At 41.2% G+C, this 15948-nt stretch overlaps 1 protein-coding gene across 1 annotated transcript; it reads left to right on the top strand.

Moving 5' to 3' along the window:
* The first annotated feature begins 4003 nt into the window (after positions 1-4003).
* LOC308110170 (ribosomal protein S6 kinase beta-2-like) lies at positions 4004-15830 on the top strand. The gene is made up of 16 exons (XM_080464303.1): positions 4004-4163; positions 6897-6951; positions 7648-7685; positions 8060-8174; positions 8578-8646; positions 8723-8870; positions 10395-10452; positions 10539-10639; positions 11034-11124; positions 11354-11444; positions 12290-12397; positions 12522-12584; positions 13661-13738; positions 13822-13929; positions 14519-14631; positions 15617-15830. The coding sequence occupies exons 2-16, from the start codon at positions 6898-6900 to the stop codon at positions 15792-15794; spliced, it is 1413 nt and encodes a 470-aa protein (XP_080320429.1). The 5' UTR covers positions 4004-4163; position 6897; the 3' UTR covers positions 15795-15830.
* The last annotated feature ends 118 nt before the right edge of the window (positions 15831-15948 follow it).

Here is a 15948-nt window from a genome sequence, read left to right on the forward strand (position 1 = left end):
TAAATGAAGGAGGATGTGTTTTTGTTCGACAGAACAACACAATAAAAATAAAAAAAACTTTCACGTAAAGGTGCAAAATGAGTTTGTTTTCATCCATTGATGTTTCGCCCACAAAACCGCTGCCTGATGATTTTACAGCGACTCACTACATCCCCCTGTGGTGGACACTGGTATTACAACACCACCTAATTTAGTAGAAGAGCTGCTGATTTTGGAGTTTTCAAATTTTAAAAAGTTTCAATAATTTCAGTGGATCATTCAGTCATGTTTGGATAAAATCAAGAATTTTTATTTGTGTCAAAATAAATTGGGTGTAAACTTTTCCCAACAATGGATACCACCCATTAAGCAGCACATTGGGCCATTAAAAGATCATATCAAACTCTGCCTCTGGAACCTGGGTGAGTCTTTCTCCACAGTCTCTGTCACTCGACATCCATGTCAGCCTGTTGACGCATTCCTGCTTTTTCCACCTATTGCTAAACTACAAGGTGTTGTATCCAATGTGGAGCTGGAGATGATTTGACCTACTCTTATCTCTTCTCGTTTAGGCTATTGTAACGCCTTTTTTACCCATTTAAATCAGTCATCTCTAAAATACCTTCAAACAGTCCAAAATGCAGCTGCTTGTCTTTCAACAGGAACAACCCGGAGAGTCCAACCCTGTCCTGTCCTCCCTTCACTGGTTCCCGATTACCTTCTGTGTTTATTTTAAAATACTAGTGCTAACCTTTAGAGCATTACATGGCCAAACACCTTTTTATATATATATTTTATATGCCCGTAATAGAGCGCTGAGATCTGTTGACTCCTGTGGGACTTTTAGGAAGCAGTTAAAAACATTTTTATTCAGGCAGGCCTTTGACCTGTCTTATTTGTTCTGTTTTTAGTGTTGTAAAGCACCTTGTGACTCATGTCTGTGAAAGGCGCTGTATGAATAAAGTTCTATTCTATTCTATTCTATTCTATTCTATGACTGAATAGTCTCACCAGTTACTTAGTAAAGCTGGTGACGCTGCACCTTAAAAGTAACTACTTACTTGTTAAGTTACCGCCACTTTTGTGTGTGCACAATGCCGAGGGTCATGATAATGTGCGAGTCACTCATTGAGCTCAGCTGAAGTTACATACATGCGTGGGAGGAAAATGCTCCGTGGATAGCGGATAATGCTGATTCTACACCTGGTGGGACATGTTTCATGTTTCTGTCAAGACTTCAGGGTTATTTTGGTTATTTGGGGTGTTTGAAGTTGTATTATTGAGAACATTCTATGAAATATCTTACCATCTGATAAGTAAAACTTTATTGCAATTAGTAAAAGCTCATCATGTTCGGATGTGCAGACTTCAGCTTCAGAATGTCATATTCTGCAAAGAAGACGCTGTCGAAAAGAAATGCAACATGCCGAAAGACTCCTCTGCCTCTTTGTCGTTCACTGTGAAGCTCCCTGATGTGTGTTTTTGTATATTCATGCAGCAGAGGAGCCACCAGCGCTGCACAGGGAGCCACTGTGAGAAGAGAAGATTAGAAAAAAGACTAAGAGAATAAAAAAAGGCGAGCGTTGCATAACTGTGCGGATAATAAATGCCCAAACTGGCATCAGCGTCTCAAAGCTTTGGTTTTTCTTTCTTTGTGTAATTCTGAAAATAAAGTCCATGTGTGATGGGCTCTCGTACGCTCGCCTTTGTTTTCGCTACGCTGCTGGCTTCAGGCATTGAGCAACTGACTGCCGAGGTCTGCAAGCCTCATTTATTGTGTGTATTATTAGGGTCTCTGGACCCTCCTGTGTTTGTTTTCCCTCCATTAGCATTGAGCATTAAGCAGACGCTTGCTGGGGACTCGCTGCTCCAGCTGCTGTTGTAGAAGCAGGAAGCATCAATCCATAACGACGGTCCTGGAGGAGCCGCCCGGCCCAGAACTGCTCTGTGTGAGCTCCACAAATCCAACAATCACAACAAGGAGGAATGATCACACACACATTATCTGCTGGTAATATCTGCATGGAGACGCTGTTAACAGTCACGCTAATGAGCTTTGGCTTCGCTCGTTTCTTGTGTTGGTAAATTCTCAGAACGGAGACGACGCAGACCAACTGAACCGAGTTTGCATATATTGAAATGTTTTGTATTCTGATTTATTGGTTCATTGAAAATATTTCACAAAGCTAATGTCTGTTTTGGCATTACAACGCGATTCTGAATCAAAATTAACAAAAAAAAGAGAAAAGAAAAACAAGCGTGCGTGCGTGCGTTTAAAAAATCTATTATGGGGGTGCTGTTGAGCATCGAGCATGTAAAAGTCAAACATTTGAGGCATTTGTGGTCCGGAGAGTGAAACGGAGAGAAACTAAAGGCGATTCATCCTATGTACGAATAACAAGAAAGTTCGGCAGCGTGGCACCGACATACTTCGGCCCGGATGGTTGGCATAGCCGAAACAAATTTCTTGGGCCAGAAGGAGCTAGTTTCTCTCCATATCACTCTTTGGACCTGTAGTGTGCATCACTTCCGGTTTGGTACAGGTCATGGGCTGATTAAGACGTATGTGTGAGAGTTAACATGCGGACCTGGAATAAAGCAGTCAACTGAGAACATGTCTACAGCATGGTTAGTGTAATGCGAGATAAGAACACTACAGGACTTTAAAAGCCTATATATATATATATATATATATATATATATATATATATATATATATATATATATATATATATATATATATATATATATATATAATATATAAAAAAAACCCAAAACATATATATATACATATATATACATATATATATATATATATATATATATATATATATAACTAACTAATATATATATATATATATATATTAGTTAGTTAGTTGTAAGAACTTCAGCTGTTCTGAATCCTGCTTCTTCCTCCCTGAGAACACATTTCATTACAGTGACTCACTACACCCTCTTGTGGTGTAAAGTGGTCCAACAAAGCAGCTGAGAGCTAGTTAATTAACTTTGGTTTTAAATTTCCACCGCGAGGTTCCAACCTCACCCCAGCAATGCCAGGCCAAGCAAACAGGCTTTATCCGCTCTATCCGCACTGATCTCGGTCGGGGCAGGACCTTAATGGAGTGTGCGTAAGGAAGACCCCTCTCCATAGGCCCAGCCCCTGATCCACGTGGAGTGTTGGGTGCATGTAGGTCCCATTTACCAGTTTTCACGTGAAAACAGAAAACCTAAAAAGCAATTTTTGGAAAATGGCTTCCAAGGTGGAACATTTTGAAAATGCTCAGATTCTGTGAATGTGTAGCCAGGGGAAAACACAATTTTTTGAAAGTGCCTGGGCTTTGTCTCTGTGTAGATGGCGGAGAAGCTGCTACTGTGCACCACAGCCGTGGTAAATAGTTCTGTACATGTGCAAGTAGATGGGCATTGATAACAACAATGGCCTCCAGAGTGTCATGACTCCCAGTCCATATTCTCCTAGGACCTGCAATCTAACTTGGCTATTTATCCATACAATTGTCAGTGTACTTCTCGTCATTGTTAATTTTATGGCGTATTGTTCTCTGTGCTCGTGTGTGTGTGGTTTCATTACAAAAACAAGCAACAGCACCCACTAGTGGGATGTTTCAGCATTTCTGGGTAAAGAGAAATTGTTTTCGAACTGTTGCTGTGTAAATACAAAACTTTTATTATTAGAATATGAATAGAATATGTACAGCAATTCATGTGTATGTGAAACATTGCGGTGTAAATGTGGCCTTACTATCTTAAGATAAATTTTCAAATAAACCTTGTGGAATTTGAACTCACTCAACTAAAAGGTCCACATTTACACTTAACATCATGAATACTTAATTAACAGAATATTATTATTATTATAAAATACATCATAGAAACATCAAACGTTATTTGTCACCAAAGTATTCTATTTTGGATGTATTTATTGAAATATTCATGTTTTTATCGTCCTCTAATGATGACGTGTAGTCAAAGGTTAAATCAATGACGTCAGCAGTTCGCGCCACTCGGAGCATGAAGAAGAAGAAAACAACAACAACATCAATAACAACAGCAGCTGGCGTCGTTTCCGCTCGGCAGACCGGCTCGTAAACAAAGCGATGAGCCGCGGCAGCCGCTGTGAGCAGCTTCACTTTTAATCCCGACGGAAGCTCATCGGATGAAAACAGGTGAGAAGCTAGTTAGCATTAGCACGCGTTTTTAAACACAGCTGTCAGCTGATAGTCGATCAGCCGGGTCTGTCCCGCGGGGAGAGGCTCCGTCAGAGATAAAAATTCGTAGAAACGCCTGTGGACGAGCATCGGCTGAGTTTGCTGTCATGTCGGATCAGCTGTTGGCGAACACAAGGCTGAATCAGCACCGCGGAAAACACGTGTGTGTGCGCGCGCGGTACAGAAACCCTGATGTTAGCTCCTCGTCGCTCTAACAGAAAGATTATTCACACACAGCATATCCACAGTATTCTAAAAGTATCCTCAGGTGAACTCACTTAATGTTTCCCACGTCAACCAGTTTACACATAATTTATTTTCAGTTACTACAAAGCAGTGCTGTCAGCTCTTCCCCTTTATTACCGTGTTCATGTCCAGCATGAAGTAATTCATTCAGTTTTTAAATATTCAGTCGTGTCTGTTTGTTTACTGGTACAAATGTAAAGTGTTGCAGATAAAGTACTCACAGATGATGCAACATGTACAGAGAATGAAGTTTGATTGTATGGTCATTATGATCAATGGATATCACCATGGCCACTTTTCTGGACTTAATGTGTTTTTTTTAGGCTTTAAGTGTGTGTATATGTCTGATCTGTACAGAAACAGCACGTGTTAAAAGCTCAGGTTGTTAGGTGAAGGATGTGAGGCCCTTAGAACAGCTACTCTCTAGTCTAAGAAACAGCTACTAGTTCAAATTACACCTACTAACTATACCAAAAACCAGCTACAAACTTCTAACTAGTTCAAATTACAGTTACAAACCAGTCTGAAAAACAGACGGTAGCAAGGCCAAAAGCAGCTTTTGATGAGTCCAAAAAAAGAGGTGCTAACTAGTCTAAAACAAATAGTAACTAGTTCAAAATCCAGCTTTGAATAAGGTCGCCTCAGGACATCAAGATGTGTTCGTTATTTATTTATTTCGATTATTTTTGCTCTGTTTGCCTTGTTCGGTTTCACATGTGTGATGCTGTATTTTACTGTCTTTTCATTTCTCCTCGGTCCACTTCCCACTTTCGGTCTCTGTGGGTTCAATCCATGTGAGATTTTGAGCTCTTTGTTCAGCCCGATCATGTGATCATCTTGGATGTGTCATTGTGCTGGAGAGAGACCGGTTCTACAAGTCTGTGTCACATCTGAGCCCATGTTCTGGATAAAAGCTCAGTTAATGTGGGAGAAAAATGCAGTTCAAAGGCGTTATGAGAGGTCAGATATCACATCAGTCTTCATCAGAACAGTTGTTAAAACATTGAACCCTGTGGGTAATTTTTTTATTTTTTATTTGTGTTCCAAATGTGTTTTTTTGATGTATATGATTTTATTTGTGATATTATTTAAACTTACATTTTTTATTTTCTATTTTCCCATAATATTCTTTTTTTTTATCAGAGTTTTTCTTCTTTACATTTACAAGTGTTAAGAAACGTTAATTTGCTCCAAAGTCGTTCAACAATCAGCTGGAAATTGGTCTAAAAAATAGCGACTAATTTAAATAAAGCTATATAGGTATATTTACTTTATATTTCCATGAAATATATTTCTTCTTTATATTTAAAAATATTACATTTATTTATATTATAAGTAATAGAAATATATTATATAATAACGGTCTATACATTCCATTTAAACCTTTTTAAAGATAACTAGAATTAAACATGTAATTTGTTTTCCAGTAATATATGTTTGTAATTCAACTTCAATTCAATGAAACTTTATTTATATAGCACTGCATACAACACAATCATTTCTAGGCTTTTTACAGAGCGAAACCCAACAAATTTTACTATTGTATTGTATTATTTGTCTGTACAATGTATTTTTTTTATCTATAGGATTTGGAATTATATATATATAAAATTTAAAAAAAATTCTACAAATAGAGTAGCCATTATAAAATGCTCAATACAGTACATGTTATGTCTTTTAATCTTTTTATTTAAACTCTTATTTTCATTCAGCATTGAGTATATTATTTTTTTTAAACTTAAAACTAAATTAGAGCCATTTCTTAATTTAGTCTTTTTAAAATCACCTGTTTGATTACTTTTAACAAAGTATGATTTATATTTTGTATAATTATATAAATAATTTTAACTTTATCTTAAGAAGTTCTATTTTTATGTTTATATACTAACTTTTGTATTACAATTGTTCAAAACTTACTTTTTAAGGCGCATAATATCTTCTATTCTATTCTATTCTTTTTTTAAAGTGCCCTGAAAAGTGATTTCTTGCACTACAGAGTTGGAAACTGGATTTTACATTTTGATAAACTTTGTTGTTTCTTTTCTTTTCTTTTTGTTTCCACACTGATTGGATCAGTAGTGTGAAGATAAGTTGCTTTCTTTCAGGGATTAAAGGTCTATTTAGGGCTCAAAGGATATTTTTCGTCTTGAGGAGAAGATCTAATGATACAACCTTAAGATTCAGTGAGGTTTCCTGTCTGTTTCACAGATCCACAGATAAGCTGTAAATGAGATTATCTGTGTATTTGAGTGTGTGAGGTAGATGATCTGACAGCCGTCATGGGGTCTGTTCTCTGTTTTAACCATCAATATTGTGCGTTCATGTGTGAAGAGCTGCTATTTCTCGTCTGGACGATCCTCCTGCATTCCTGGTTGGGGTGAAATTGTCGGGGGGAGGCCTCTGGTGGAGTGAAACAACACACTGACACTGCTCGCTCTGTTTCAGGATGGCCGGAGTGTTTGACATCGACTTGGAGACCGAGGACGTCAGTGACACAGAGGTGTGTGTCTCAGTTGCTGATAATACTGCAGCTAATTGCTTTAGAAACAACAAACATCAATGAGGTGTATTTCTGAGGCGAACAACCAGCTACAACTGTCACATGACTTCACCATGAGTGCCGATCAACTTAAAGTTTGTTCTTTGATTCAACCATTCGATAACTCCACAGAGTTTGCTCCTCGGAGTTTGTGCTGGGAACAACCAGAAAGTGGGACAGTTTCAGTGGAAATCAGAAACACAGCCGGGCTGGAATGAAGTGCTAGTTAGAGTGTGAAACTAGTCTGAAAACCAGCTGGTAATGGTCCAAAATCCAACTACACACTGGTCCACAAACTACCTACTAACCAGTCCAAAAACCAGCGACTCATCTGCTCAAAAACCAGCTACTTTCTCTTAGTTGTGTTTTATGTGTTCCTTTTAAGCTTTAACAGGTTTTCTTCCTTTGACCTACCGTTTAATTCTTTTTTTCCCCTGTAGATTGTTTAAATGTAAAGTGCATTATAAATGAAAAGTATTATTATTATTATTGTTATTATTGTTATTATTATTATTAAGTAATCCCAACAACCAGCTACAAACTAGTTCAAGATGTTATGCTGTTAATGTTTGAACCTACAGGACTTGTATAGTTTCTGGTGAATTAAAATAACACAAAACCTTCTTTGTTTGTTTGTTTGTTTGTTTGTTCCTGCAGGATGACGTCTGTGACTTCACTGTGACCGAGCCGGAAAAGTAAGTTCACTTCATTCATGAAACATGAGGCGAACTAACTAACGTTACTTCCTGATTGATACTGTAGAAGAGTTAAAGATGTTCCACTGGGCTGACTTTAATTGTGATTTACAGTCGGAAGGGAACAAGTGCAGAGATTTAAGTATTCACAGCTTTTCTACAGATAAGTGGAGGAGAATGAACTGTTTTCATCATTTAAACAAACAAAAATGCTACTTTTCAAAAACAGTTGAACTGGTCACTTTTATTATAAGCGCATCTAATAAAAAAATTAACGTGCCTGTAGAACGTATTGCTACATGGTTTTATTTAATGGCATAGAAAAGCTGAAGGTCCACTGATTCACACTGACTTCACCCGTTGTGTGTCGGCAGCGTTCAGACGGAGGAGGTGGAGTTAACCAGCGAGAGTGTGAACCGAGACAGCGAGCGAGTCGGACCGGACTGCTTCGAACTGCTCACGGTGCTGGGAAAAGGAGCGTATGGCAAGGTGTGTGTGTGTGTGTGTGTGTGTGTGTGTGTGTGTGTGTGTGTGTGTGTGTGTGTGTGTGTGTGTGTGTGTGTGTGTGTGTGTGTGTGTGTGTGTGTGTGTGTGTGTGTGTGTGTGTGTGTGTGTGTGTGTGGGTGTGTGTGTGGGTGTGGGTGTGGGTGTGGGTGTGGGTGTGGGTGTGTGGGGGGGGGGGGGGTCTCCAGCAATGCTCACGTTTCCTCACGGAGCTTTAATTACTATTAATAACACAGTAAACTCTTCAGATGATAACTAACAGATTTAATACTTTAGCTGGAAATATTTAGCACTCCTCTAATAAATTTCACAATTGCTAACTAATCCAATAACTAGTTTACTAACTCGCCCAATAAACAGCTACAAACTAGTCTTCCCTGTGTCTCAGGTGTTCCAGGTGAGGAAGGTTCAAGGTGCCCAAGTGGGGAAGATCTTTGCCATGAAGGTCCTTAAAAAGGTAAACGTCTCTCTGTTTCCTTTTGCTTCCTCCTGTCCGGGATTCGCTCTGACTCCGGTACCACTCTGTCTCCCAGGCTAAAATCGTGTGCAACGCCAAAGACACGGCTCACACTCGAGCCGAGCGGGAGATCCTGGAGACGGTGAGGCACCCGTTCATCGTGGACCTGCTGTACGCCTTCCAGACCGGAGGGAAACTCTACCTCATCCTGGAGTGTCTGAGCGGTGAGCCCAGCGGCCGAAGGGAGTTTCTGGAGGAAGTTTTAGGACCCGTTTACACGACAACAAATTCTAGTGTATCCGCAAAACTTACTTCACTTTTGGGGGGGTCCGTTTACACAGCACCAGTTTGCGGATGCACTGTATCCGCAAAGTCTTTAATCCGGCTGCCAAGGTGGAAAGATTCTTTCACGGCGCAAATCCGTCCTGCAGAGACTGATGGAGGCAACAGAGCCTGTTACTGCGCATGAATATCTCTCCCCCTCCCTCCTGCTCATTCAGTTGTAAACAAACATGACGGCCGCGTAGTGGTACGACCCGCGGTCCATATTCTAGTTTTATCATCCAGATCAGTAGTTTAATAGTTGAGACTCACCCCTGATATCATCCGATGTGTCATCAGTCCATACGGATGTCGGGTTCTCTCCATTTTCTTCACGTTTATAGTGTTTTGTTCTCTGCACACACGTCTGTGTAGTTTCATAACAAAATCAAGCAACAGCGCCCTCCAGTGGCCCGGCATACTAACTACATCGTTGCCTCTGTGTCTGCTGCTGCAGTGTAAACGCCCCCACTTTTTTTTTGCGGATTAGTTGTCACGTGAAACGTTGTCGTGTAAATAGGGCCTTAAAAGATCAAGCGAAAAGGAGGCAGGAACTGCTGAGTCACCCTTACTCACGGGTGACGGGTCGTGGAGACGAGACAAGAGGAGAAGGAGGGGAAGGGAGACGGGTAGTCTGAATAATTATCACCGATTCACCAACAAAGTTACTTATTGAGGGAATTATTCCTCCGAGAGCTCAAGCTGCTTCTCCCCGAGGTTCTGATGGAATCTCACCAGCAACTTCACCCCACAGCGTGAAGTCCGTCAGTGAGACGATTGGTGCTAAAACTGCACTCAGAGCCACAGTGAGAAAATAAAACTAAGGCGAGTAGACGGAAAACTTTTGTTGCTTGTTCTTGGTCTTTTTCCACGACGACGCTGCTTGGAGCCACTGATAATACAACTTTTTGAAAACGGCTCCCAAGGTGGCACTTTTCAAAAGTGCTCCAACTCCATCTCTGTGGAAACGGGGGGAAGACGCAACCCTTTGAAAATGTCCCGTCTCCGTGGAAAAGGGGGACGATGCAACGTTTAGAAAATGCTCCCATCTCCATGGAAACGTTTCTGAAACGCTGATTCGTCACATTCTCAGTACAGTCATGGTAAATAGTTCTGCTCAAGAGGGAGTCATTCATAGAAATGTCTGCAGTGTTTGGTTTTTCGCTCTTGAATTTAACTAATAAAGTGAACATTTCCTGCACCATCATCTGGATCACCTGTAGAGATATTTTTATTTCTTACAAACAGCTACTGAGTGAACCAGAACTATGAAGAAAGACAGTTTAAAGGAGCGTCAGTGTTTACAGGATATTGTTGGTGGCTTTATCACAATGATGAATTATTATTAAATTGATTTCTGAATGTTGTTGGACTCGCTTCTTGAGTAAACTCTCACGTTTTTGTTTCTCTGTGTCGTTCTTGACCAGGAGGAGAACTGTTCATGCAGCTGGAGAAAGAAGGCATCTTCATGGAGGACACTGCCTGGTAACCGCTTCCTCCTCCTCCCTCGGTGTTTGAACGGCTCCACCTGCAGAGTCGAGCTGAAACTCTTCTCCGTGTTCTGTGTGCAGCTTCTACCTGGGAGAGATCACTCTGGCCCTCGGCCACCTCCACTCCAACGGCATCATTTATCGAGACCTGAAACCGGAAAACATCATGCTCAGTCACCACGGTAACCTCGCCGCGCCTGAAATAATTCAAATGGCTTAGATAGCTAGGAATGACTTCATAAGTTGGAAAAAGGCTGAAAATGGCTTCAGCAACAAAAATGTCTAAAGGAGTGAATACAGTTTCAAAATAAATTCACTCATAGAGCCAAAACAACTAAAATGGTGAAAATGGCTTCAACCAAAATAAAACATAATAAAAAATGCTTCACTAAAGAGCATCAAGAAAAATGTCATCAGTTATTAAACAAATGTTTCATATTTAAACAAAAGTTAGTAGAAATCTTTTCAATGTTGTAAAGTCAACTATAGTTGTGACATTACTTCCTGCCACTTCACTCTTCCTGTGATGTCACTTCCTGTGATCTCATGGTTTTTTATTTTTCTTTCTGCTTTCAGGTCACATCAAGCTGACCGACTTCGGCCTCTGTAAGGAATCCATTCATGATGGAACCGTCACACACACCTTCTGTGGCACCATCGAATACATGTGTGTAACACACACACACACACACACACACACACACACACACACACACACACACACACCTTTTCACCTCACATGCAACTGAACCACATAAATCACAAAATGTCTTTTATTTTTGGACCAAAATGGAAAGAAATTATTATTTGGAATTAATAGTGTTTCTTTCTCCCGTGCGTGTGCGTGTGCGTGTGCGTGTGCGTGTGCGTGTGCGTGTGCGTGTGTCTCTCTGCAGGGCTCCAGAGATTCTGACCCGGTCGGGTCACAACAGAGCGGTGGACTGGTGGAGCCTCGGAGCTCTGATGTACGATATGATGACTGGATCGGTGAGATGCACCCAGTCATTCAATCATCTTGTATTTCAATACCAAGTCGTTTAGTCCAATGAGCTTTTTTTTTTTTTTTTTTTTTTTAACATCTACACGAATCTCTCAATATATGTGTAGTTTGTGTTGACGCCACAATACATTTTCAGACGTTCCCTTATTGTCTTTAGGTCAAATAGAAAAAGGCGTTGCATTGTGGGAAATGTTCCTTGAATGCCTCATGAACAGGCTAATCAAATATTCCATGATCTCCAGAAGTTCTTTAAATGCGTCACACGTTAGACTATAATTAAATGCTACATTTTACAGTTACTAACTGTCCCGTGTACTATGACCTATCTTAGCAATTCGGCAAAAATCGCCAAAACCTGTGAAAAATATTTGGTCAAAGCGGACGGGATCTTAGTGAAAATGAGACACAAAAAGCACATGAAACCATGCAAAGAATTTGGGAATAATGTTCTGCTTCACTTCTTCTCAGTCTTTTTTGATCTCTGAATAATTGTCGCTGCTGTTTTCAGGTCATTTCCGACATCTGTAAATATTCAGACTGCATGAAATTATAGAGGAATTTTCACACAGCTGGGCTGTTTTCATTAAGGCACAAAAGACGGAGGCGAAGAGAGTTTTAATAACGTCCCCCGAAGGCAACCGTTTTATTCATGGATGGAATATTGCAGCGAACCGTTTCCAGCGGCGCAACGTGTTGCAGAGTCTGTGATCCACTGTAATGTTATTGTAACACTGAATAATGGATCACAGCCCGACACTGCTTACTACCTGCTTACAGATTAGAACCTGCACGCTTAATCTCCTTAAACTGTGCGTGTGTTTGCCTCCACCAGCCTCCGTTCACCGCTGAAAACAGAAAGAAGACCATTGATAAAATCTTGAAGTGTAAACTCAATCTGCCCCCGTATCTGACAATCGACGCCCGGGACCTCATCAAGAAGGTTTGTAACGCACAACTTGCAAAAAGAATTATCCCAGCAAAAGTCAAAAACTAAAGAATCCACATCCTCTGATCTGAGCCACTTTGTGTGTTTTGGTTTGTTGTTTTGTTTTTCTTACTTCCAGCTGCTGAAGAAAAACCCATCTCAAAGACTTGGCTCCAGTAAAGCGGACAGTGCTGATATCCAGGTTGATAACTTTATGTTCCTGAACGCCTCGCATAAACGCTGTAAATTACAGATGTTCCATAAACCTATCAAACAGAGACGGTCATTAAGGGACTCGGATGTACTGATACCCTCTCGTGCATTTGTAAGCAGACTGAAGCCAAGATTTCCAGATGTTCCTTGAACACATCACATACATAACAATGATATTTGCCATTATTTTTACAGAAGTTGAAACATCTTGTATGGATTCAGAATTTACAGACATCCCCTGAGCAGCTCTCTGGTTATTGGGGTACACCGGGTAGTGCAGAAGTTCCTTTAATTGTCCAGCTTACAGTGATGCCGGTTTCCCACAGATTTTCCAACGATTTGCAATTCAAATTGGTCATTATTTGGGGGGGAAACGTTTAAATCCATTGATGAAGTTTTAGGGGAGGGTGAGTTACTTAATTTTCAACTTTACCATCAAGGGTAAAGTTAGATTAGTGTTGAATCGTACCAAAACTAACTGTTCTGCACTGCTTCGCTAACAACAGGAGAGCAATCATGTCGTATACAAAGAATTAGTAAACACATCACTGATTGGCTTCAAATGAACGATTTCGACCAATGAGAATGCGCCTTTTCATTTCACTCTTAGTCATACATATTGCGCGCGGCTTGTTGGATTTAAAATCAGCAATATTATTAAGTTTTGATCACGAGACCAAGAAGCAGGTTTGTATATTTTGTTGTTCTTGAACAAAATGAAGGTAAATGGGTAGGAATTGTTTAAAAACCTTCAGTTTCAGAACTTTCTGCTGAGGTAGTTTTTTCTCGTGGCCATCCTTGCGTGTATCGCAGTATTTAACAGGCGGTCCCCGAAGACAGGTTAACAATAGATGCCTCTTAAACGCCTCACATGCAGACACTTAACAATTCACAGATGTTCCCTTAATGTCTCACGTGCACACATAAACGCTTCACATGCACACTGAAGAGTAAAAAAAAATACATATTTTACAAATGATATGAATTCACCATTTTACTTGTGTTTCCTAAACACTTCATGTGACACAACTTATATTCAAATGAACCTTTTCCTTCCTTTTCCAGAAACATCCGTTCTTCAGGCACATAAACTGGGAGGAGCTGCTGAACAAGAGAGTGGAGCCGCCATATAAGCCGCAGCTGGTGGGTAAATGTTCATCACCTTCACCTCATCTTGGTTTATCCACGTTCACCACATGTCTGGTCCCCCCCCCCCCCCCCCGCAGCACTCGGACGAGGACGTGAGTCAGTTTGACACCAGGTTCACCCGCCAGACGCCGGTGGACAGTCCCGACGACACCAGGCTGAGCCACAGCGCCGAGCTCGCCTTCGCCGTGAGAAATCACCCGTCACATTTAGGAGCCGCTTACAGAAAAGTTCAGACACCGCAGGCTGTATGTTAGGACACTAGTTGGTCCATTCAAGCTCCTTCTTCACGGTAAAGCTCCACCCAGTATCGGTGGAAGTCTGAAGCGTGAGCGCAAACACTTCATGCCATCCAGTGTCGTCCATTTACTCAGAGTATTTACTGTGAGTGTCGAGGTCATGTGACGTAATCGCTTAATCTGCATCTTCCATGTTTACATGGACTTGGAGAGCAAAATGTTTGGGAAACCAACAAGCAAAAATCTTTAAAAGTTTAGTTTCTACTTAAAACAGCCTCAGTTAGTACTTCCCCTCTGTTTGAAGTAATACTGGAGTAGTGTTTGTTTCCCCCTTGCACTCATCCTCTGGCGTGTGTGTGTGTGTGTGTGTGTGTGTGTGTGTGTGTGTGTGTGTGTGTGTGTGCGTGTGTGTGTGTGTGTGTGTGTGTGCGTGTGTGTGTGTGTGTGTGTGTGTGTGTGTGTGTGTGTGTGTGTGTGTGTGTGTGTGTGTGTGTGTGTGTGTGTGTGTGTGTGTGTGTGTGTGTGTGTGTGTGAGCAGGGTTTCACCTACGTGGCCCCGTCGGTCCTGGAGAGTCTGAAGGAAGGGTTTTCCTTCGAGCCGCGGAGCCGCCCCGTACGCAGACACAACAGCAGCCCGCGCACGCCCATCAGGTGACCCACTGTCCCTCTGCGTCGCGTTGTGATGCCCTGAACCCAAACCAGAATCACTCTTTCACACACCTCGTCTCATTCTAACCCAGAAGTCCTCAACCTGTAGCTCCGGAGCCCCATGTGGCTCTTCAGCTCCTCTGTTGCAGCTCCCGGGAGTTTCCAGAAAAATAAATGTACATAATCATGTTTTCATTATTTTTTTTTTTTTATGTGCATTCCTCACTGATTTTCTAAAAATGGGTCTAATTTTCAAAATGGTTCAATAGGGTAAAACCGCCAGAATAGCTGAAATTACAAAAAAACAACAAAAAAAGATAAGGTAGATAAAACTACTCAATAATAATAATCCAGGAAACAAGGTTAAACTGAAGCAATTAAACTTGCTAATTCAGCTTTTTTTCTTCCAGGAAAGGGAAATGAAAAGAGGAAAAAAATTAGGAAAAGGAAAAAAGAAACCAGAAAAATGGAAGTGGGGGGACTAAAATATCTAAGATGCTTTAAAGGCTAAAGCCAGAAAAATCTCTGAAAATGGCTTCAAAAGCTACAAATGTCATGAAATATAGTCTATTGGAGAAATGACACTTCATGAATTTAAATTCATTTTTTTAATGTATTGCAGGTCGTTTCATCATTAAGATAATTAATATATTTTGAGGCTCCAGACAAATTTTATTTAATGGAAAACTGAGAAAATGTCTCTTTGGCTCATAAAAGCTTCTTTAGCCTGAAAAGTGAACATTTCCCTGATTTGTGTTCATCAGTGACGTAAATTAAATTGTGTGTTGGTGAGAACATATTTTAGTTGCGGGAGCAGAATCGGGCCAACGGGTTCTCGGGCTCCAGTTAGAAGTTGCCTTCAGCTCGTCTTCACTGTGACTGTGACGGGTCGGATTGCCGCCGTCTGATTGGTTGATCGGATATAAACAGGAGGTAGATCAGGTGTATGTAATCTGCTGTTTGTTTCTCTTGTTTCCGCTCCTTTCAGCCCTCTGAAGTTTTCTCCCGCCGGACCCTTCAAGTCCAGCATGGACGGAGAGTCGGACCTGTTCTCACCCACCTCGCCGCCGCCGGCCCCGCCCTCCGCCCCGCTGGAGAACGGCACCGCCAGCCAGCCAATCAAAACCCCTTCCAGGAACAAGAAGCAGAAGGCACACCGCAGATGAGGAGCGCAGCGGCCACAGGGGGGCGACGGTTTGTACGCGGACGAGGACGCGGGGAGGGGGGACAACAGGGGTGGGGGTGGGGGGCATTTGGGGGCTTTCCGTGGTATTTTTGAAGTGGTTTAACTTCCCCTGACACCGTCAAAAGCTGATTTTT

Source organism: Lipophrys pholis, assembly GCF_963383615.2.
Source record: "Lipophrys pholis genome assembly, chromosome: 5".
NCBI lineage: Eukaryota > Metazoa > Chordata > Actinopteri > Blenniiformes > Blenniidae > Lipophrys > Lipophrys pholis.

Excerpts from the sequence above, each read along its gene's own strand:
- LOC308110170 (XM_080464303.1), top strand. The coding sequence starts at position 6,898 with ATGGCCGGAGTGTTTGACATCGACTTGGAGACCGAGGACGTCAGTGAC. Across the intron at positions 10,453-10,538 it reads TTCATGGAGGACACTGCCTG|CTTCTACCTGGGAGAGATCA; the intron begins GTAACCGCTTCC and ends TTCTGTGTGCAG. Across the intron at positions 10,640-11,033 it reads CATCATGCTCAGTCACCACG|GTCACATCAAGCTGACCGAC; the intron begins GTAACCTCGCCG and ends TTCTGCTTTCAG.